We start from the raw sequence: 25,383 nt of genomic DNA on the forward strand, positions 1-25,383 counted from the left end.
TTTTCCCATTATTTAAGAAGGGCAAAAAATCTGATCCAGGAAATTATAGACCTGTAAGCTTAACATCAGTTGTATGCAAACTATTTGAGGGGTTACTAAGAGATACTATACATGACTTCATAGTAGAAAATAATCTTATTTCTCAGCATCAACATGGGTTTACTAAAGACAGGTCCTGTTTGACTAACATGCTCAGCTTTTATGAGGTAGTGAATGCTAATGTGGATATTGGCCATGGCTAAAATTACTAGGTAATGCCCAATGATGTTGATCCAGGGATTTTATCTGATTGCCATCTGGAGTCGGAAAGGAATTTTTTTCCCTTTTGGGGCTAATTGGACCATGCCTTGTAAGGGTTTTTCGCCTTCCTCTGGATCAACAGGGATATGTGAGGGAACAGGCTGGTGTTGTACTTTGTTCTCTGGTTGAACTCGATGGACGTATGTCTTTTTTTTAACCAAAATAACTATGTAACTGTATATGCACACCAGAAGACCTGTGACTTAGTCCCCATACAGATGTCTTTCTTCTCTGCATGCCGCATGTCTTCCACACAGCTGTCCTTCTCCACCACCACCATCTGGACTCCAAAATGTTTGCTGAGAAACATTTTAGTACAGGTAAATCCTGAATTTTACAGGCTGCTGCTACAGTGGCTGCAACAAAACCTCATTTTTCATCCAGGCATGTGTACGTGTCATATTCTGGCCCCTGCCTTTGGCTGCTACAGTGGTTGCAATGAAACATAATTTTTGGGACATGTACATGCCCAATTTTCAAGGCCTCTGCTATAGCGGCTGCAACAAAAAAATATTTTTAAAACATAACTGTTGTCTTTACAGAACAGTACTGGACAGTGGCATAGCTAAGGAACTGTGGGCCCCAATGCAAGTTTTACATTAAGGCTCCTAAGAACTCTATACATAACAATTGATACGGCGCACCAAAACCTGCCAATGGCAACTACAGTGTCAGAGGAGCAAGAAGGGTATGGGAAGCAGTGTGTTAATGATTACCCCCAAGCACTCTATACATAGCAATCCCTGCCAATGGCAACTACAGTGTCAGAGGGGCAAGAAGGGGATGGGGAGCAGCTTGTTACTGATTACCCCCAAGCACTCTATACATAGCAATCCCTGCCAATGGCAACTACAGTGTCAGTGGTGCAAGAAGGGGATGGGGAGCAGCTTGTTACTGATTACCCCCAAGCACTCTATACATAGCAATCCCTGCCAATGGCAACTACAGTGTCAGAGGTGCAAGAAGGGGATGGGGAGCAGCTTGTTACTGATTACCCCCAAGCACTCTATACATAGCAATCCCTGCCAATGGCAACTACAGTGTCAGAGGGGCAAGAAGGGGATGGGGAGCAGCTTGTTACTGATTACCCCCAAGCACTCTATACATAGCAATCCCTGCCAATGGCAACTACAGTGTCAGTGGTGCAAGAAGGGGATGGGGAGCAGCTTGTTACTGATTACCCCCAAGCACTCTATACATAGCAATCCCTGCCAATGGCAACTACAGTGTCAGAGGAGCAAGAAGGGGATGGGGAGCAGCTTGTTACTGATTACCCCCAAGCACTCTATACATAGCAATCCCTGCCAATGGCAACTACAGTGTCAGAGGTGCAAGAAGGGGATGGGGAGCAGCTTGTTACTGATTACCCCCAAGCACTCTATACATAGCAATCCCTGCCAATGGCAACTACAGTGTCAGAGGAGCAAGAAGGGGAGGGGAGCAGCTTGTTACTGATTACCCCCAAGCACTCTATACATAGCAATCCCTGCCAATGGCAACTACAGTGTCAGAGGTGCAAGAAGGGGATGGGGAGCAGCTTGTTACTGATTACCCCCAAGCACTCTATACATAGCAATCCCTGCCAATGGCAACTACAGTGTCAGAGGTGCAAGAAGGGGATGGGGAGCAGCTTGTTACTGATTACCCCCAAGCACTCTATACATAGCAATCCCTGCCAATGGCAACTACAGTGTCAGAGGTGCAAGAAGGGGATGGGGAGCAGCTTGTTACTGATTACCCCCAAGCACTCTATACATAGCAATCCCTGCCAATGGCAGCTACAGTGTCAGAGGAGCAAGAAGGGGATGGGGAGCAGTGTGTTAATGATTACCACTGTTCAAAGTATCTGTAGAAGTGATTATTATGAGCACAGGAACAATAGAGAGCTAATACTGCAGTTGAGGGAGGGCCCCGATGCGGTCACTACCTCTGCACCCCCTATTGTTACGCCCCTGGTACTGGATAGATATCACTGGCAGGGCCATTTTTCTTTGGGTGCTTGTTGTTGCACATTGCATAAACCTAACTGTCACCTGAGTTAAGTGTCATTTAGTTCCCTAAACATTTTTTCCCAAGATCAATAAGTTTTTTTTGTAAATATATCCTACTAATATAATAAGTGGGAACGTTCGGATATTTGGATGTTTGAATGTTTGTTACTCGATCACGCAAAAATGGCTGAACGGATTTGAATGAAATTTGGCACACACATAGTACATTACCTGGAATAACATATAGGATGCTTTTTATTCCCATAACCAAAAAGTGGGCGGAGACAAATAAAAATTTCACTGGAAAATGTATACTGCAGCCATTCTTACACTGTTAATGGCAAAGTTCTCAAACTTTGCACAGTTGGTTGCTGGGTGACTGGGATTAATATTCAGAAAGGTGGGTGGAGTCTACAAAAGCCAATCAAAATCCACCTATTGATTTTTAAGGGGAATATTTACATTGCTGCCATTCTTGCACTGTTTATGGCACAAGCCTCAAACCTGGTACAGTTGATCATTGGGTGACTGGGGTTCAATTTCAGAAAGGAGGTGGAGCCACAAACAGCCAATTAGATTTGTTTCATTTCAATGCAAATGATGGATGCCAAACACCGCAAATATCACAAACTTGGTAATTGAGTAATTGATGAATTGTGCGTTAGGGTTAGAAAAGTAGGCACAGCTAACACCAGCCAAATACATAAGCGGGCAACACGGGGGTCATAAGTGGGCGGAGACAAATACAAATTTACTGGGGAAATGTAAACTGCAGCCATTCTTGCACTGTTAATGGCAGGGTTCTCAAACTTTACACAGTTAATTACTGGGTGGCTGGGATTAACATTCAGAAAGGTGGGTGGAGCCTACAAAAGCCAATCAAAAATTACCTATTGATTTTTCAGGGGAATATTTACATTGCTGCCATTCTTGCACTGTTAGTGGCACAAGCCTCAAACCTGGTACAGTTGATCATTGGGTGACTGGGATTTGAACTGAAAAAAGCGGGTGGAGCCACAAACAGCCAATCTTATTTGTTTCATTTTAACGCAGGTTATTGATGCCAAAAACCGCAAAGCTCACAGACTTGGTCATTGAGTAACTGAGTAATTGTGTATTAGGGTTAGGAAAAGTGGGCACAGCCAACACCAGCCAAATACATAATCGGGCAATACCGCGTCATCAGTGGGCGGAGACAAATACACATTTCACTGAGAAAATGTAAACTGCAGCCATTCTTACACTGTTAATGGCAGGGTTCTCAAACGTTGCACAATTGGTCCCTGGATAACTGGGATTAATATTCAGAAAAGTGGGTGGAGCTTACAAAAGCCAATCAAAATTCACCTATTGATTTTCAAGGGAAATCCTACTAATATAATAAATGGGAAAGTTCGGATGTTTGGATGTTTGTTACTCAATCACGCAAAAATGGCTGATCTGATTTGAATGAAATTTGGCACACACATAGTACATTACCTGGAATAATGTATAGGATACTTTTTATTCCCATAACCAAAAAGGCCCCCTTTTACAAAATTTACTGGAAAATATAAACTGCAGCCATTCTTACACTATTAATTGTAGGGTTCTCAAACTTTGCACAGTTGGTTACTGGATGACTGGGATTAATATTCAGAAAAGTGGGTGGAGCCTACAAAAGCCAATCAAAAATTACTTTTTGATTTTCAAGGGGAATATTTACATTGCTGCCATTCTTGCACTGTTAATGGCACAAGCCTCAGACCTGGTACAGTTGATCATTGGGTGACTGGGGTTCAAATTCAGAAAAGGGGGTGGAGCCACAAACAGCCAATCAGATTTGTTTAATCTCAATGCATATTATTGATGCCAAAGACCGCAAAGCTCTCAATCTTGGTCATTGATTAATTGTGTGTTAGGGTTAGGAAAAGTGGGTGCAGCCAAAACCTGCCAAATACATAATCGGGCAATTCCGGGTCATCAGTAGGCGGAGACAAATGCAAATTTCACTGAGAAAATGTAAACAGCCGCCATTCTTACACTGTTAATGGCAGGGTTCTCAAACTTTGCACAATTGGTCACTGGGTGACTGGGATTAATATTCAGAAAAGTGGGTGGAGCCTACACAAGCCAATGAAAATTAACCTATTGATTTTCAAGGGGAATATTTAATTGCTGCCATTCTTGCACTGTTAATCACCTGTACCTGGTGCAGTTCAGAAAAGGGGTGGAGCCAAATCCAATCAGGTTTATTTTATTTCAATGCAAATTATTGATGCCAAAGACCACAAAGCTCGCAAACTTGGTCATTAAGTAATTGAGTAATTGTGTGTTAGGGTTAGTAAAAGTGGGTGGAGCCAACACCGTCCAAATACATACCCGGGCAATGCCGGGCGTCCAGCTAGTATATATAAAGCTGAATTACAACAATTCTGCAAAGATGAGTGGGCCAAAATTCCTCCAGAGCGCTGTAAAAGACTCGTTGCAAGTTATCGCAAATGCTTGATTGCAGTTATTGCTGCTAAGGGTGGCCCAACCAGTTATTAGATTCAGGGGGCAATTTCTTTTTCACACAGGGCCATGTAGGTTTGGAGTTTTTTTTCTCACTAAATAATAAAAACCATCATTTAAAACTGCATTTTGTGTTCAATTATGTTATCTTTGACTAATAGTTAACGGTTTTTGATGAGCAGAAACATTTAAGTGTGACAAACATGCAAAAGAATAAGAAATCAGGAAGGGGGCAAATAGTTTTTCACACCACTGTATATATATCAAAGTCCTCTGGCCTCTGCTACAGTGGATACATCCAAATATTTTTTGAAAAACTACTGTTATCTATCCAGTGCTGTCCTGTATAAGACCTCACTGGCAGGGCCTTTATTGTGTGGCGGTTGCTGCATAAAAACATAAACATAACTGTCTGTCTGTCTACTGAATTAAGGGTCATTCAGTTCCCTAAACATTTTTTTTGTTTTAAATCAAAAGTTTTTCCAAAATACGAGTGCTTGATCTGGCCGTAGATCAGCAGGACCTGGAGCAGGAAGAGGAAGAGTTGTGCTCGCAATCACCACTAGAGGCAGCCTTGTCAACTGCTGAATAGAAGCGGCAACAAACATTCTCTTTTAACCACCCTGGCATTCTATTTATTTCGCCAGGGTGGCTGCGCAGCGGGTTTTTTTGCATTTTTTTTTAAATCATGTAGCTAGCCTAGCGCTAGCTACATGATTCCCCCTCCTTGCTCCTTCCCTCCCACCCTTCCGATCGCCACCGTTGATCAAGCCGGTCCGGAAATCCCGTTCTGAATGGGATTTCCTTTAGGGCTTCCCCCGTCGCCATGGCGACGATCGTCATCATGACGTCATCGGGAGTCCCGATCCACCCCTCAGCGCTGCCTGGCACTGATTGGCCAGGCTGCGCACGGGGTTTGCGGGGGGGGCCTGTTTCGCGTCGGGTAGTGGCGCATCGGCGGCGACAATCGTTAGAAACACGCAGCAAGCAAAGTGCTTGCTGCGTGTTTTAAAAAAAAAATATCAAAATCGGCCCAGCGGGGCCTGAGCGGCGCCCTCCGGCGGTCATTGACGAGCTGAGCTCGTCAATACTGCCAAGGAGGTTAAATAAACTACATTTCTTGAATGTAATGCAGATGCCAATGCCAAAATCATTCTGGCCTCTGCCGCAGCGACAACAACATTTTTTTTCTAAATAACCTAAATTTCTGTATGTTTTCTGTATGTAATATATATGCCAATGCCAAAATCGTTCTGGCCTCTGCTACAGCGGCTGCAACAATGTTTTCTGCTGCTGCGGCTTCACTTAAAATTTTATTGAAAAATTGATAAACTAAAGCTCTTTGCGGTTGTTTGGCGTTTTGTCTGTCAGTGTGAAGTGGGCATAACCCTTACACTACCTTATCGCCGTGTACACACGCCAGACGTTTTAAAGCACTTAATTCCACAAGTTTAGGAATATACTGCGATTTCTGCCTTTTAGTGATTAAAACCCTACTCTGCATCAACTCCGTAATTTTGGTGGGACTTTTGGCATGGATCCCCCTCCGGCATGCCACAGTCCAGGTGTTGGGCCCCTTGAAACAACTTTTCCATCACTTTTGTGGCCAGAAACAGTCCCTGTAGGTTGCAGAATTTGCCTGCCCATTGAAGTCTAAGGCGGTTTGCTGAGAAATTTGATGTTGGCGGCATCACGGGTGGAGCGTTGCACCTGTGCAGATGTGGCGGGGGCCTGTGCTGGCTGCATAGCATTGTTATTACTCCCAGCAGGCCAGGCAGGCTGGAAGGACGCAGCTTTCTCTGGCTCTGCCCAGTCCCTGGTCCCTAAATCCCAATATTCCTCCTTCCACAATAACACAGCAGCCTCAGGGTGGAGGGGAGACCGGTTACACCCTGCTCTGTCCAAACTACAAACTCCCTGCAAATCTCCCAGAGAGGAGGCATAGTGCGCTCACATGCCAAATACAGCACAGCACTGCACTGCACACAGCACTACATATAGCACTACATATAGCACACATAGCACACACAGCACAGCACTACACATAGCACTGTATACAGCACACATAGCACACACAGCACAGCACTACACATAGCACTGTATACAGCACACACAGCTCTGCACAAACCCCAACACACCCCTATACCATATACAGGACACACAGCATACCACTAGACACAGCATTGTGTATATGCTGCACAACGCTGACTGCTCTACACAGCACATTATACAACACTATATATATATATATATATATATATATATATATATGCTGCACACACAGTCATATACAGTGCACACAACTTGCAGCAGTGCAAATACACACTTCACTGGAAGACACACACACACAGAAAGACAGCAGTGTACAAAAACTACAAATACCACCTCCCTATGTAGTCACACACCACACATTCACACATTATACATAAATACTATACCTGTGTTATCACCTACACTACACTAAACACACACTGCGCCCACACTGCGCACACACACTACACACACTATACACACTGCACCCACACTGCACACATACACTGCATACACTACACACACACACTGCGCACATACACTGCGTACACTGCACCCACACTGCGAACATACACTGCGTACACTGCACCCACACTGCATACACTGCACCCACACTGTGCATATTACACTGCGCCCACACTGTGCACACACACTGCACCCACACTGCGCTCACTGCACACACTGCACCCACACTGTGCTCACTGCACACACTGCGCTCACTGCACACACACACACCAGAAACACACACTGACGTATCATAGCACACACATATAGCTGGCATGCAGAGTGACACACCTGTCATACTTACAGGTGACAGATCACACTGACTCACACACACAGTCTCTGTGACATAGAATGTAATACACATCCTCAGTGCTGGGACACAGCCATACACAGTGCACTCATCCTCTGCACACCAGCACAACAGCATTCATACCAGCAAATCCAACCATGAGAACTCCCAGCCTCCTCCTCCTCCTCATCTGCTTCCGCCAGCTCACCTCCACACTGACCCCCGACCAGAGGAAACTAATAGTGGAGAAACACAACTTCTACCGCGCCCAGACCGACCCTGCAGCCACCGCCATGAGATCACTGGTAAGTGCCGATAATGCTACTACTACTAATAATAATAATAGTGTGTGACTGTGGTGAGGACATTAGAGTGTAAGCTCCTCTGGTATAGAGACTGATGGGAATGGATCAGTGATCTCTGTACAGCGCTGTGGAATATGTCAGAGCTATATAAATGTATAATAATAATAGTGTGTGACTGTGGTGAGGACATTAGAGTGTAAGCTCCTCTGGTGCAGAGACTGATGGGAATGGATCAGTGATCTCTGTACAGCGCTGTGGTATATGTCAGAGCTATATAAATGTATAATATTAATAATAATACTGTGTGACTGTGGTGAGGACATTAGAGTGCAAGCTCCTCTGGTGCAGAGCCTGATGGGAATGGATCAGTGATCTCTGTACAGTGCTGTGGTATATGTCAGAGCTATATAAATGTATAATAATAATAGTGTGTGACTGTGGTGAGGGCATTAGAGTGTAAGCTCCTCTGGTGCAGACACTGATGGGAATGGATCAGTGATCTCTGTACAGCGCTGTGGAATATGTCAGAGCTATATAAATGTATAATAATAGTGTGTGACTGTGGTGAGGACATTAGAGTGTAAGCTCCTCTGGTATAGAGACTGATGGGAATGGATCAGTGATCTCTGTACAGCGTTGTGGTATATGTCAGAGCTATATAAATGTATAATAATAATAGTGTGTGACTGTGGTGAGGACATTAGAGTGTAAGCTCCTCTGGTGCAGAGGCTGATGGAAATGGATCAGTGATCTCTGTACAGCGCTGTGGAATATGTCAGAGCCATATAAATGTATAATAATAATAGTGTGTGACTGTGGTGAGGGCATTAGAGTGTTAGCTCCTCTGGTGCAGAGACTGATGGGAATGGATCAGTGATCTCTGTACAGCGCTGTGGATTATGTCAGAGCTATATAAATGTATAATAATAATAGTGTGTGACTGTGGTGAGGGCATTAGAGTGTAAGCTCCTCTGGTGCAGAGACTGATGGGAATGGATCAGTGATCTCTGTACAGCATTGTGGAATATGTCAGAGCTATATAAATGTATAATAATAGTGTGTGACTGTGGTGAGGACATTAGAGTGTAAGCTCCTCTGGTGCAGAGACTGATGGGAATGGATCAGTGATCTCTGTACAGCGCTGTGGTATATGTCAGAGCTATATAAATGTATAATAATAATAGTGTGTTGCTGTGGTGAGGACATTAGAGTGCAAGCTCCTCTGGTGCAGAGACTGATGGATCAGTGATCTCTGTACAGCGCTGTGGAATATGTCAGAGCTATATAAATGTATAATAATAATAGTGTGTGACTGTGGTGAAGGCATTAGAGTGTAAGCTCCTCTGGTGCAGAGACTGATGGGAATGGATCAGTGATCTCTGTACAGCGCTGTGGTATATGTCAGAGCTATATAAATGTATAATAATAATAGTGTGTTGCTGTGGTGAGGACATTAGAGTGCAAGCTCCTCTGGTGCAGAGACTGATGGATCAGTGATCTCTGTACAGCGCTGTGGTATATGTCAGAGCTATATAAATGTATAATAATAATAATAATACTGTGTGACTGTGGTGAGGACATTAGAGTGTAAGCTCCTCTGGTGCAGAGACTAATGGGAATGGATCAGTGATCTCTGTACAGTGTTGTGGTATATGTCAGAGCTATATAAATGTATAATAATAATAGTGTGTGACTGTGGTGAAGGCATTAGAGTGTAAGCTCCTCTGGTGCAGACACTGATGGGAATGGATCAGTGATCTCTGTACAGCGCTGGGGTATATGTCAGAGCTATATAAATGTATAATGATAATAGTGTGTGACTGTGGTGAGGACATTAGAGTGTAAGCTCCTCTGGTGCAGAGACTTGTGGTGAGGGCATTAGAGTGTAAGCTCCTCTGGTGCAGAGACTGATGGGAATGGATCAGTGATCTCTGTACAGCGCTGGGGTATATGTCAGAGCTATATAAATGTATAATAATAATAGTGTGTGACTGTGGTGAAGGCATTAGAGTGTAAGCTCCTCTGGTGCAGACACTGATGGGAATGGATCAGTGATCTCTGTACAGCGCTGTGGAATATGTCAGAGCTATATAAATGTATAATAATAATAGTGTGTGAATGTGGTGAGGACATTAGAGTGTAAGCTCCTCTGGTATAGAGACTGATGGGAATGGATCAGTGATCTCTGTACAGCGCTGTGGAATATGTCAGAGCTATATAAACGTATAATAATAATAGTGTGAACAGTGTCTTTCCTCACTAATCTCCAAAGCGCATCTCACTACCTGTGCCCTGGACCCCATTCCCTCTCATCTAATCCCCCAGCTTTCCTCCTCCTTTAATCCCGCTCTAACAACTCTATTCAACCTTTCTATCTCCACTGGCACTTTTCCTTCCTTATTCAAACAAGCTATTATCACACCACTAATCAAAAAACCCTCTCTTGATCCAACTTCTCTATCCAACTACCGGCCTGTCTCTCTCCTCCCCTTTGCTTCTAAACTGCTGGAACGTCACATCCATTCAGAATTGTCTGCCTTTCTCTCTACCAACTCCTTACTTGACCCCTTTCAATCTGGATTCCGCACACACCATTCCACCGAAACTGTCCTCACGAAAGTTGCTAATGACCTACTGGTAGCTAAATCCAAAGGCCAGTTCTCCATTCTAATACTCCTTGACCTTTCCTCTGCCTTTGACACAGTTGATCATGCTCTGCTTCTGCAGACACTGACATCTTTAGGAATCAAGGGACAAGCACATTCCTGGATCTCCTCTTGTCTCTCTGGACGCTCTTACACTGTCTCCTTCTCTAACACCAATTCCTCTCCACACCCACTGTCTGTTGGTGTACCTCAAGGCTCTGTTCTTGGGCCACTTCTTTTCTCAATCTACACCCGTGGCCTGGGACAACTAATTAACTCTTTTGGCTTCCAGTATCACCTCTATGCGGATGACACCCAAATCTATCTCTCAGCTCCTGACCTGTCCTCACTACTATCCAGAGTCCCCGACTGTCTACGTGCCGTTTCTGCATTCATGGCCTCCCGCTTCCTCAAACTCAACATGACTAAAACGGAAATTGTGATTTTTCCACCATTGCTATCTACACCCCCACCAATTGCAACCATAACGGTAGACAACACCCCAATAACCTCAACCACTAAGGCCCGCTGCTTGGGGGTTATACTTGACTCAGAGCTCTCCTTTAAACCTCACATTGCCTCATTAACCACCATCTGCTATTTCCAGCTCAAAAATATATTCCGTATCCGTCCCTTCCTCACACAAGAAGCCACCAAAATGCTTGTTCATGCCTTAATCATCTCCCGCCTAGACTACTGCAACACCCTGCTCTGTGGCCTACCAAAAAACAGGCTAGCACCTCTCCAATCCCTTCTAAATTCAGCGGCCTGCCTCATTCACCTTTCCACACGCTCTTCCGATGCAGCCCCACTGTGCCATTCTCTCCACTGGTTACCCATTACCCAGAGGATCCAGTTCAAACTCCTGACTCTAACATACAAAGCCCTTCACGAGTTGTCTCCTCCATACATCTCCTCACTAATCTCAAGATATTGTCCCTCCCGCAACCTTCGCTCCTCCCAAGAAATTCTCCTGGCCTCTAAGCTGATCACCTCCTCATGCTCGCATCCAGGACTTTACACGAGCATCACCCCTTATCTGGAACTCTCTTCCACAGCCTGTACGTCATGCTCCAAACCTGGACATCTTCAAACGCACTCTTAAAACACACCTTTTCAGACAAGCTTATAACATTCTATAGCCCTTATTTACTTCTCTGTCACAATGTAATCAGAGGCAAAGAATCACTGCCTCATCCATCCTCCACCCCCTTACCTAGTGTGTCCCCCACAACCCATTAGATTGTAAGCTCGCAAGGGCAGGGTCATCCTCCTAATGTTTACTGTTCTTGTAACAATATTTGTGCTGCTTGGAACTCTGCTGTACATTTGTTAGTTGTATCTATGTTCCCCTTGTCGTCTTATTGTGCTTTGTAAAGCGCTGCGGAATATGTTGGCGCTATATGAATAAATAAATAAATAATAATAATAATAATAATAATAGTGTGTGACTGTGGTGAGGACATTAGAGTGTAAGCTCCTCTGGTGCAGAGACTGATGGGAATGGATCAGTGATCTCTGTACAGCGCTGTGGAATATGTCAGAGCTATATAAATGTATAATAATAATAGTGTGTGACTGTGGTGAGGACATTAGAGTGTAAGCTCCTCTGGTGCAGAGACTGATGGGAATGGATCAGTGATCTCTGTACAGCGCTGTGGAATATGTCAGAGCTATATAAATGTATAATAATAGTGTGTGACTGTGGTGAGGACATTAGAGTGTAAGCTCCTCTGGTGCAGAGACTGATGGGAATGGATCAGTGATCTCTGTACAGCGCTGTGGTATATGTCAGAGCTATATAAATGTATAATAATAATAATAGTGTGTGACTGTGGTGAGGACATTAGAGTGTAAGCTCCTCTGGTGCAGAGACTGATGGGAATGGATCAGTGATCTCTGTACAGCGCTGTGGAATATGTCAGAGCTATATAAATGTATAATAATAATAGTGTGTGACTGTGGTGAGGACATTAGAGTGTAGATTTTTATTAGAAAAATATTATTTACAATTATAATACAAATAAATAAATAAAATAATTTGATCAATCATACCAATTGTAACAAAAAACAAGATCAAAGAAACAAGAAAAAACAATCAATTCTGCATATATATGCGTAAATAAACACAGGACTTCTATGTCCAAAAACAACAAAATCAAGATAACATTATAATACAATATTAATCTGTTATGAAGACCTGAGCAGAAGAATGCTCAAACATACCACCGATTCAAACAACGAGACATGACTAAACAACACAGACCCAACACCTGAACGTATGCAACAAATAACAATAACCAACACCACACAATACCTGACATCACCTAACAACAATCATACAAAATAAATGCACCAACACTTACAATCAAACTACCACATATTCAGGAAAAGGGCAAGTGTACACATACGACGATAAATAATCAAAAACCTGCACAAGACTAAAAAAAAAAACCCTCATCTCCAATACAATAAGAATAAGCTGAAAGGAAAACACCTCCAGTATGTCTGCGGCCAGTCATTTACAAAAAATTTAGAAAAAATTTCAAAATCTAAGTAGTCTGTGATGAGAAATAGAAAGCTCACCCAGAAGAGACGTCAATAGGCTAAGGAGGCCTGATGTTCTGCCAGGCAAGAACCCAGGCACCTCTGCCCATCCTACGCCTCTCCAAGCACCGAATCCTAGAAACCTCACCCAGAATACTGTTCACCACCACCTGAACAGGGAGGAATTTCTGCCTAATGCAAAGCTGACACCGTGCTAACCATGTGTGATGTCTGACAGCTAAACTAACTAAATACAAAGTGCACAAATCAAAACCCTGGCGACGTTTGAATGCTCCGTATGCCCACTCAGCATAACTCAGATGCGCCAGGAAAGGAATACCTAGGCTCCCACCCACCTGTTTACATACTTCCACATTAAAGGGGCAGTGAAGCAAAAAGTGGTCCATGGACTCCTCAGCACCACCACACTCCTCACGAGGACATCCACGTGCTTCCACCTTTAGACATTTCACGTTACCCTTAACGTAAAGCTTGCCTTGAAAGGAGAGCCAAGCGATGTCCCACAATTTGTTGGGAATCCGCGGCGAATTAATGAGCCGCAAACCCTCCTCCAGATGCGTGCTTGGGCAATCTCTCAAGTACAGTGAGTCATGAAAGTATGAGTCTACAACTCGGACCGTGAGGGCACGCCTCCCGACCGATTTGATATCCTCCACAGTCAATCCCCACTGTCTTAGCTTTCTCAGACACGGGGCAACATAGGCCGGAAGATAGTCACGACGCGATGCCAAACTCTTCACTGGACCACTACTTTCCCAACTCGTGAGAGAAGTCCCAAACCAGTCACAAAAAATGCCCACCCAGTCAGGTGGGTTCTCTGCAAGCATGTTACCAAGATTATGTTTGATAAAAAGCAGAGAAAAGAAAACAATCGGGTTGACCATACCTAAGCCACCCTCCTGCCTGACTTTGTAGGTAATGTTTCTGCGCACAATGTTTAACCTGTTTTTCCAGAGCATCTGGAAAAACAGGTCGTATATCCTCGAATACAGGGATTGAGGCAAAATTGCAACATAGCTAACATATAACAGTATTGGTACCAGATGGCTCTTGATCAGATCAACCCTTTCTCTGAAGGTCAAATGCCAACCTTCCCAGCGAGCCACCTTAGCGCCAACATCATTTAGTCTACAAACCCAATTTTGATGGCCGTAATCACCAGGACTGAATTCGATGCCAAGGATCTTAATTTTCGGTTGGGGTACAGGAAAGGAGCCAGGAAGTACAAAGCTCTCTCCATCTTTTCCCATCCAGAAAATTTCACACTTGTCCTGATTGACCTGTGATCCTGATGCTTCTGAGTACCTGGCAATCTCCGAGACAACCACCTTTGCCTCCTCTGTCCCAGAGACTATCACAGTTACATCATCGGCATGGGCCACTACCCTGAAGGATGAGACACCAGGGATGCCCGCAGGAACTCCACTGAGCATGCTGTTCTCTAACCTCCTCACGAAGGGGTCGATCGCAAACACGTACAGGAGGGAGCTCAAAGGGCAACCCTGACGGACACCAGAACTTACTTCAAAAGGTTTGCCAACCCAACCATTGACAAGCATGAAACTCTCTGCCCCTTTGTACAATGTACGGAGCCAATCAACAAAACCACCCTGTAGACCATAAACGCAAAGTAGCTGCCACAGGTACTCATGGTTGACCCGATCAAAAGCCTTGGACTGGTCCAATGCCAGCAAGTACTTTCCCCAACCCTCAGCCCTGCACCGTTCCAAGACTTCCCGGACAGCTAACAACGCTGAGAAAGTGCCTTTACCCGGAACTGAGCAGTGCTGATGGCGAGAAAGCATACATGTTGCCTGAGTCAGACGCCAGAACAAAATTTTTGCCAAAATCTTCCTGTCGATGTTGAGAAGGCTGATTAGACGCCTATTCTCAATCATCTCGGGATCTTTACCTTTTGACAGAAGGATCACAGCCGATTGCCTCATGGACGATGGTAACACACCCTCAGCAAGGCAATGATTAAAAACATCTGCCAATTGAGGTGCCAGAAATGACTTGAAAGCCTTGTAAAATTCAGCTGTCAAGCCATCTGGACCAGGGGTCTTTTTAGGTGTAAGGCTATCAATAGCTCTTAGTACTTCCTCAGTAGTGATTACCTCTGTCAAATTTATGTCAGAAACATCAGCATCATCGAGACCTGGTGTAGAGACCAGAAAATCTTTTATCCTTGTTTGATCAAGTGACTTTCTCCCAAGCAAATCAGCATAAAAACCTCTAGCAATGGACAGGATTCCCAGCCTGGACTTTGCTACAAATCCTGAACCATCTCTGAGACCAATGACCGTTTTAAGCGCTGCGCCTTGTCTGCAGTTCTGGTAGGGATCAGGCGAGTGGTATTTGCCATAATCCCTTTCCAGACACAGAGAGGACAGCCGGTCATACTGCTGCTGCTTGAGTTGAGTCTTGACCTCAGAGATCTCCCCCTGATCTCCGCCTTCCGAAACAAGGACTTCAAGTCTTCTTCTCAGTCGTTGGTAAGCAACATATTTACCAACGTGTTTTTTCTTGGCTAGGCCCTTGAAGAGTCCAACAACCCGCTTTTTGACTACCTCCCACCACTCTGACCTGTTGCCAAAGCAGTCCAGGATGGTAACCTGCGCCTGAAAAAATTCCTCAACAGATTGTCTTATACTCTCCTCCAGCAATAGAGTCGAATTAAGTCTCCAGACACCCCTACCCCTGGGAGGAGCATCCGAAACATTCAAGTCCACCGACAGAATACAGTGATCAGAGAATTCTACCGCCTGTACCCTAGGGGACGAGGTAGCAAGACTCTCTGTAACAAAAAACCTGTCTATTCTACTCTGACTAGTACCTCTAGAAAAAGTGAACCCAGTGAGGTTTGGTGAATGTCGAACGTGAACATCCACCAAACCAGCCTCACTAACTATTCTATTTAATGAAATACTATCGCAACCCAGCCGAGTATTGGCACCTCTCCTGTCCATTGACCTGACAATGGTGTTAAAATCACCACCAAATACTACATGCCGGGTTGTAAAAAGGAAAGGCCTGATCGCTGTAAAAAGGCATTTCCTCTCCCATTTGGACTGGGGGCCATAGATGTTAATTAGCCTGAGGTCCTGCCCCTTCACAACGACGTCTAGGACCAGACATCTCCGCGGGGATTAAACGGTAATGGAAGTTAACGTTTAAAAATTAAAATAGCGATGGTTTCCGTTTAAAACACTGTTTTAAAAATGTTAAAAGTAAAAATATGTATTAAAAATAATAAATATTCTAAACTGGATTATACGTTTCGTGTAATTTTATACTCAAACTTTCTTTTATAAAAAAAATACTTGTGGCGGAAAAAAATCGGGCGCGTTTATAAACCATAACTCAGCATTTTTAATGTTTAGTTAAATGTTCTTAATATACGTTTGCAATTATGATTTGTACAATTTAAACGTAAAATACCGTGCAGGAGAGAGTGAAATTTTTAAACGAAAATAAGATATTGGTGAAAATGAATGGATTTAAACGCTAACATGTAGTAAACAAATGTGATCCTACCGTTCGTTTTTAAAAGTGTTCACACGATTTGCAAATATTAAACGGTAGTTAAAGTTTTTGAACCAGCTGAAATTAGAAACGTTAACATAACATTCCTATTGGTGTTCCTTTGCAAACGATAAATCTATGTCTACGAAACTTAAAAATAATTTAAATTTTATCGTTTAAAATAATGATTTGTAAATTTTAAACGATAGTGTATGTTTTCTCAAAAGTGAAAAATTTTAGCTTTGAAATAAGATATACAAATGCGTGGCGATTTAAACGAAAAGTTTTTTATACAAAACTTGCAAACTAGTTTACATTTACAGTTTAATGTAACGTTGTACACATATTCAACGTTAATTAAAGTGTATAAAATAGCAAAATATATGAACGTAAAACTAACGTACATATATGTGTGCCGATGCTAACGATACATGCGAATATTTTAATCTTTAAATTTCGTTTACTGCCTCTGTGAAATACGTATGTATATATAAATTATTGTTTAATTTTTTTTTTTTTTTTTTTTAGAGGTGTTGGTGGGTGGGGCTACTTATGGTTTTTCAAAATTTTTGAACTTTATCCCATACTAGCCGACCCGCGGCGTAGCATACGCCGCATAAGAGGGTAGAGGGTAAGAAGGGGGTATTGGGCACAGCGGTGGGGAGGGGGGTTGTACCCCCCCTCAACTGGGTCCCCCATGTGTGCTCTACCTCCAGCTTAAGCTCAGCAGGAACCCCCCTCACCTGTGTCCCCCATGTGCACTCCCCCTCCTGCTTAAGCACAGTAGAAGCCGCCACTATTAGTAAGAGGCAGCAGGGATGACTCACCTCTTCTGTGTTCCATCGTGCGTTCCACTGTCGTCACTTCCTGCAATGCCGCACACTGTATTGGTGTAATTTGACTTTTTAAAACAAATCTGCAATAATTCATCTATAAGTGAACATTTGTGGTTACCCACAATGCACTGCTACTAAGTATGAAAATTACCCCTTTTCCCCCTTGATAAGCTAAGCAAGCATCCAGAGCTGCTGGTGTATAGCAAGCATACAGCTTTAAATTTTACACAGCCATATCAAACCCACATGTGATAGCCTGTTTCAGACTTTTGTTCCTCATCAGTACATGGCAGGGATTGAGACAGCTGTATGAGATAGGGCTTGGACCAGTACAACAGAGTAACCAAGCAGCTCAGGGTGACCCAAACCACTCGAAATGTATAGGTGGATAAAAAAATCAAAGCTTGGTGTAATTTGCCTTCTTAAAGGACTTCCGAGGCCAAAATCTGCCCCCAAATATTAAAAAAAGTTAACTACCTGCATGACTTTGTAAGGCAAGGAGGACGCCGTCCACGCTCTCCGTGCCATTCCGCCTGGTCCCCTCTGCTCAATAGCCCCCCGAAAGGCTGCGACCCCACGGTCCGGGTCGTTATCTGCAGCCTGCATAAAGATGGCCGCAGGAGCTGGCCACGGCTACTTCTTCTTCTTGCTTGGACCATCCCCTTCTTCTTGCTTGGACCGGCCCTGGGGGCAGGGCGCTACTTCTTCTTCTTGTTTGAAGGTTGAGGCACTTACTCTATTATATATATAGATGTAAATTAATTTAGTTTTAAAAAACCTTTGTTAACAAGGTGTTTTTACAATCAAAGATAACTTATGTTTAGCGGTATCATACTGTATAGCATATATGAATCAATGTTATGTAAAAAAATAAAATATTTGGAATCCAAAAAAAAATGTAAATAATTAATTTATACTCTTCTTCCCTACCCTACACTTTACCCTGTTATGTACAGCTGTCCTTCTCACCATATGCCTTCCCTTGTGAGATAGGTTTGAATTGCAAAGATACTTTCTGAGTTTGTAGCAGTGGTAATGTTTCCAAAATAGATTTATTTTCTTTACAATTCGGGATAGACCAATTGGCTGGCTCTGAGGGTCAGATGTTGCACAAGGGCCTGATTTGGACATGGATGGTTTGTATTGAAATGTTTTTATGCTATACCTACCTATTGCATCTCCGGTGTAACACGTCCTTAACTCTTCATTTGTTTTCACCAATCTTCTTTGTGTTTTCTCTATGCACATCACGGCACCTGTTGCTCAATTTTACAAAGGCCTAGCGTTGTCAATTTTTGTTTATTCTTTAACATATGCACCAGGCCCACTCCTCTACTAACATTTATGTACCATATCAGGAGACAGTAAAAGCAGCTCCGGAGCGTCTTCTTCCAGCCCCATGCACATGGATTCTTCACACGCCCCTGTTCTCTTCCTCCTTCAATGCTGGTATTGTTTGATGTAACTTCCGCCTGTCCTGTAAAGTCCTATTTAAGAGAAGTGCACTTTCTACGTATCTATCCAGCATATGCTTTTGTATTGCCAGCATCTGCTGTTCAGATTAGTAGAATGCGTACTTATCTATCAGAGGCTTGACCATTGCGGAGGAACTTATGGTACTGGGTTTAGACACAGATCAGCTCTGAGGATTGTGATACAATGTACTACTGACATAAAAAATTGACATGTTCTACAAATTGGTTTGTAATTGATTAACGCTTGCATTGATCAAAAAGTCAGTGCATGGAATTGTTCATAGAGAAAATTCTACCTTTCCTATTAAAAAATTAAGAAGCTTTTTAATAGTGTTTTGTTATTACTTTATTTGAAAAGTTTTTCTTTATACTTACATTTGCATTGACATCTGTTTACAATTGACATTCAAACATTATAAACATTTTGGGATAATTTGTGCAGTATTTTCAAAAATGAACATGTTTTGTTCAATGATATATGTAGCCTCAGATAATTTAATATACACGTCAGATGAAAATAAATATACACATTACATGAAAATAAAATACTGTGCTGTAGGGTTTCACAATCTCATGAGTAACATTCAAACAAGAAAAAATAATCTCACATGCACGAGGAAGGCATTTATTGTTCCTGGGTCACATGACAGCACTCTGTGCTACTCTGTCAATGCTATAAACAATTCAATAATAGAACCATGTTACCAACTAAACAACATGGAAAATGGTATAAATTTACATAAACTTGATCTTTTCTGTTAAAGGAAGCACTAACTGCAGATTAATGTGAAAACTTTGCATGCAATAAAATTGAATAGGCCACTGAGTAACAATCCCTGGTAACAGGAGACTTAACAACTACTATGTGTAAAGCAACAAATGGCCTGGCTGCATAGACAGGGTCATACTAAACAGGATATGAATATCATATCTACATGGATTACACAAACTACAACTAGAGTGGGATTGATTCAAGAAAGGCGTAGGCACCGGTCAACTGCACAAGGCTGTAAGAAGACAAAAGTAAGTAGAGGCGTAGGCACAGGACAAGTGCACAAGGCTGACAGTAGACACAGGTAAGTACAAAACAATTTCTTAAAGTGGAAGTTACCCATGTACATGAAATTTGCTGGAGGAATGTACATACAGAAAAGTAAGATTACAAATGATAGTGATTTAAAAATGACCGCACATAGGCCATAAAAAAATATGTAGTAATACACAACCTGCACAACACTGATCTCTGATGTGTGGTGGTCCTACCTCCAACACACACAGTTGTGTAAGGTTTGATTTTAGCTAACAGTCTTCAACCATATGGCTTGCCTGTTATTCTCATAATGGTTTTAATTTGATTAAAAAAACAAGAAATTGAAACAAGACAGTACAGGAGATGTGGTGTTATACTACATTGATAGTTTAACTGCCGTTTTTTGGTAGAAACATACTGCTCTCATTATAAGGCACATATAACAGCAAGACAATATCCAAAAATTTGGTAAAAGGATATTTATAGGGTTAACCACTAAAAAAATCCATACACATTAGGATGGGAAGAGATTACTATTGATAGGATTTTTGGGGAGGGTCAAAGGCATAATACAGTTTTTGGGAGGAAAACTAGTTTGACTAATAATTAGCTTTTGTAAATTATCAAGGGGAAAAAGAAAATTATTCGGTTATGACAGGTAAAACCGTTTAAAAACAATCAATATTCAAAATACATATATTAATTTGTATGTACCTTGGTTTATGAAAGTTATAAGTGTTTTAAAAAATCGGACAGTAAAATACATATAACGTTAAAGTTGTACAGGGGTTTGTAATGCAGCTATTACGGTTTATTTCAAAATCTTCGAATAAACGATATTAACTGTCCTGCGAAGTATGATAGGCGGATTATATTGTTTCATAGGTTCTTGGTCTGTAAAACGTTACATTAGGATTTGAAGGTTCCATTCTTTCTTAGGTGTTAAATAATGTTTTGCACGGTGATTATGTATAAAAGATATCTATCGCAAAATAATGTATGCCAATTCTGAAAAGTAATTAAACCGTTTAATACGTACTGTCGAATTAAAAGACTATTACCATTTATATATATAAATGATATTTTGATGGTTAATACTGTTAAACAGAATTAAGATTTATAAATAATATTTACTGCATTATCCGTGAAAGGTTATATATACGTAAACCAACCATTTATATAATTAATTTTGTAAACTTCAATATAAATTTAATTATAAGTGAGAAAAGATAATTTAATTTATATTAGCGAAAAAGGTCGTTGAAAAATGTGTAAAACATTATTTATCTACATTGTAATTTTAAAACTATATTTTACGCGGGCGCCCTTTTTTCCCGGTGGGCGCCCGATAAACGATAATTAATATGGAAGTCTATGGCGGCGCCCGTTTTGTCCACTTGCCTCTGGCGCCCGAATTTACTGTTACCTTCTAAAGGAGATAGGCTCTATTTATTTGAAAAAAATAATCGCTAAACACTGGAAGGGTGAGGGGAATCTCCACTTTCGAGATTGGCTCAGAGAAATGGAATCTGTGTATGGCGGGGCCACTTATGTTCCCACAGAGACCTCTTCAATTGCAGATAGATTTTTTAGAGAAGTATGGGGCAGTATGCGGAATGCTTTCCCTCTGGAGGGATAACAGCAAGGCAGGGTATATATATTATACTTGGATGTGGTGAAGGATCTCGGCATAGCCTGGTATGATTGTGGTAGGGCTGGATTTGTTTTTTGTTGTTATGTGGGTTGTGTGAGTTAAGCTGGGGGTGGGGGGGTGATTAAAATGAACAGACTTATTAAAGTTATTATACAGGTTTGACGATTACATTGGGCTGTAAAATTCACTGTTTTCAGGCAATGATGCAAGAAATACCTGAATCTAAGGCGGATGCCTTTAATTAATCGGGAAGTAGCCTGGTGGCGAGGCTGAGCCTGAAAAAAAAAAAAAAAAAAGAAAGAAAGAAAAAAAAAAAAGAACAACTTTGACCCTCTACCTCACAGTCAGCAGGCACATTGTCACCAATCAGACTGCAGTCACTCCTGGAGCCCCACCCCCCCTTATAAAAGGCAAGGTTCTCCTGCCATTTTACTCACTCGTCTGCCTATAGTAATTAGTTAAGGGACAGCTGCTGACAGACTCTGCTAGGGAAAGCTTAGTTAGGCTCTTGTAGGCTTGTTATCTTTATCCTGGCTGGTTGTTATTCCTTATATTGCACCCCACCACAGTTCCCTCACTCCCTCCGGAGGAGGGTCTTGTCTTCCAGGGAATTGTAGGATTTCAAAAGCCAGCTTACATACCTTGGCTGGAATTGAATCCAGGTCTTAGTGCTTGGTAGGCAGCTCTCTTCACCACTATACCACCACCAACACTACATGCTGAAGCCAGCCTAGCATGTACCATTATGATATATCCAAGAGAAAAATGAGCTTGCTTAAGGATTTGTAGCATGTCAAAAGCCAACTCACATTGGCCGGGAATAGAACCCAGGCCTACCGCTCTGTAGGCTGCTATCCTAACCATTATACCACCAACACAACACACTACAATGCATCATGCTGAAGCCAGCCTAGCATGCACCATTATGATATATCCAAGAGAAAAATGAGCTTGTATAGGGATTTATAGGATTTGAAAACCCAATTCATATACATTGGCCAGAAATAGAATCCAGGCCTACCACTCGGTAGGTTGCTATCCACACCATTATACCGCCAACACTACATGCTGAAACTTCTTAGAGCAGACTTACTTCCTTCCTCCAAAAGACACACATACATCCCCATAAAATCATTCAACAGCAACTGCGTGCACAGTCTTTGTGGTTGTTAGGAAACCAGCAATTCCATGTCCTACCTGTGGATGGCATCTTGGACTGTCTGGCATATCCAACACTTACCACTAGATGTCCTCAGCAGGACTTTCTCTGCAATTATGCAGTCAGCTGCAGAGAGCCTATTTGAAGACTCCACCCTGCTACAGACTTTGCCAGAGCTTCAGTTTCTATAGGCCTCTGCTTGCTGCTAGCTGCCTGAACTCCTGGTCCCATTGCTTGTTCCTGATTTCGCCGGTCTGACCTCTTGCCTGTTATTTACCTCGTCTCTGGATTCTGATTTTGTACTGTATTGCTCTCCTGGTTTGTGATTTTGTGCTTGTCTTGACTTTCCCTCGATAACGATTTGGTACTGCATTCTTGGATCTGTATATAGTGTATGTAGTCCTGTCACTGATAGTATTTAGCCTGTGTGGTGTGTATGTGGCATAATTATTCACTGTTGTATATATTTTTTGCACGTGCTGAATAAACACCATTGTTTGATACTTGCTGTCTCATCTCCTGTATGTGCTGTACAGAGTGGTCACCAGCTCTGCTGTCTGTGAGGTTTATAACAGTGATGCACAGTCTCTGTGGCACAATTGGTTAGCGCGTTTGGCTGTTAACTGAAAGGTTGGTGGTTCAAGCCCACCCAGGCATGGCCTTGCCTTTTGTGTTGTCCGAAGAGAACCCCAGATAGCCATGTAGATTCATATCTCTCTCTCTAGTAGGGATGGTCACCGCTTTCTGCAGAAATGTATTTTCCGCAATTTTGGGCGGAAATTGGCCATTCCATTCCGTTTGGTCGGAACAGAATTGCTTTTTCAATCCGGCGGAATTCCGAAATTGCTAGAGAGAGAGAGAGAGAGAGAGCTCATTTTTCTCTTGGGTATATCACATTGGTACATGCTAGGCTGGCTTCAGCATGTAGCATTGTAGTGTGTTGTATTGGTGGTATAATGGTTAGGATAGCAGCCTACCACGAGGTAGGCCTGGGTTCGATTCCTGGCCAATGTATGTGAGTTGGCTTTTGACATGCTGCAAATCCCTAAGCAAGCTCATTTTTCTCTTGGATATATCACAATGGTACATGCTAGGCTGGCTTCCGCATGTAGTGTTGGTGGTGGTATAATGGTTAGGATAGCAGCCTACCAAGTACTAAGACCTGGATTCAATTCCCAGCCTGGCTTTTGAAATCCTACAATTCCCTGGAAGACAAGACCCTCCTCTGGAGGAAGGAGGGAGGGGGAATTACACTTCCTGATGTTGTAAAGTAGTGTAGGCCTGCAATTGAACATCGACAAACTGCTTTGTGTCAAATCTAGATTTTTTCTGGGACTTTTGATGTCTATTCCACTCAACCATGTGTTCCTGCAGGTTTTAGACCCCTTGAAACAGCTTTTATATCACTTTTCTGGCCAGCATGAGTGTTTCCAGTTTTCAAAGTTCGCCTACCCATTTGTAACGGTTGTGTGTCGCAACTCAGATGTCTGATTATTTGGTGATCTGCAGAATCACCAATAATGCAGACGCTATACCTGATTATGTGTGATCTGAAGAATCACCAATAATACCAGTATAGCAGCACAAGGAGCTGAGTATGTAGTGCTTGGTGCAACCGTAACTTAATAGTTTGACGAGACCTCACCAGAGGGGCTGGTGAGGTACTATCGGCACACTGTCCGTGTAATAGAGTACAGTAACTTTAATAGTTTAGCGAGACCTCACCAGAGGGGCTGGTGAGGTACTATCGGCACACTGTCCGTGTAATAGAGTACAGTAACTTTAATAGTTTAGCGAGACCTCACCAGAGGGGCTGGTGAGGTACTATCGGTACACTGACCGTGTAAAGGAGTACCAACCCCAGCAAGCTAGATATACTAAGACTGAGGAGATAGAACCTCCCGAGGAGCGGGTGATTCAGACAGTACTACAGCCTAGAGAACACCCGAGGGGCAGGTAACTGCGACTGTACTGCAGCCTGAGGAGCAGGAGATACAGACAGTACTGTGACTAATGATCACCTGAGAAGCAGGCGATTCAGAGCATACTGCAGCCTAGGAGCAGGAGGTACAAACAGTACTGTAACTAATGATCACCTGAGGAGCAGGCGATTCAGAGCGTACTGCAGCCTAGGAGCAGGAGGTATTGGTCATGAGCAAATTACTTCACCAGAGGAGCTCACTGGCGAGGGCCCACTGGTGAGTAGAATGGTCAGACTGGCAAGGGTTGGCAACAGAGAGGACAGTATCAGAGCAGAATCGTAAGGCAGAAGAGTAGTCGGTAATCGGGCAGAGGTTCAGCAACGTAGGCAGATAGGCAAAGGTACAGAATCGATAAGCTTAGAGCAGAGTCAGAGTATAGCCAGAGTCAAACACAGAATATCAATCACAATACAATAATATCCTAGTCTAGGTGTGAAGTCCTTGGTTTCAACACCTGGGATCTAGTCTAAGGTCTGAGCGCTAACACAGGATGTATTCACGACAGTAGACAGCGCCAGACTGAAACCCGGAGGCTTAAGAAGCAGAGGAGACCTCACTGGCACGCCCCCTGCACTCAGCCAATCCTGGGCGCTGTG

At 42.8% G+C, this 25,383-nt stretch overlaps 1 protein-coding gene across 3 annotated transcripts in view; it reads left to right on the forward strand.

The window, feature by feature from the left end:
* Positions 1 to 7,409: 7,409 nt before the first annotated feature.
* Positions 7,410 to 25,383, forward strand: part of LOC137544856 (peptidase inhibitor 16-like) — a 76,783-nt gene continuing 58,809 nt past the window's right edge. For 2 of the 3 annotated variants that reach the window (XM_068265951.1, XM_068265959.1), the window contains exon 1: positions 7,410 to 7,913. In XM_068265951.1, the coding sequence (XP_068122052.1) occupies positions 7,767 to 7,913 (147 nt within the window). In that variant the 5' untranslated portion in view covers positions 7,410 to 7,766. Of the gene's footprint in view, positions 7,914 to 19,949; positions 20,039 to 25,383 lie in introns of those variants that run through there. The other variant, XM_068265965.1, reaches the window with a different exon arrangement.

Source organism: Hyperolius riggenbachi, chromosome 1 (genome assembly GCF_040937935.1).
Source record: "Hyperolius riggenbachi isolate aHypRig1 chromosome 1, aHypRig1.pri, whole genome shotgun sequence".
Taxonomy (NCBI): domain Eukaryota; kingdom Metazoa; phylum Chordata; class Amphibia; order Anura; family Hyperoliidae; genus Hyperolius; species Hyperolius riggenbachi.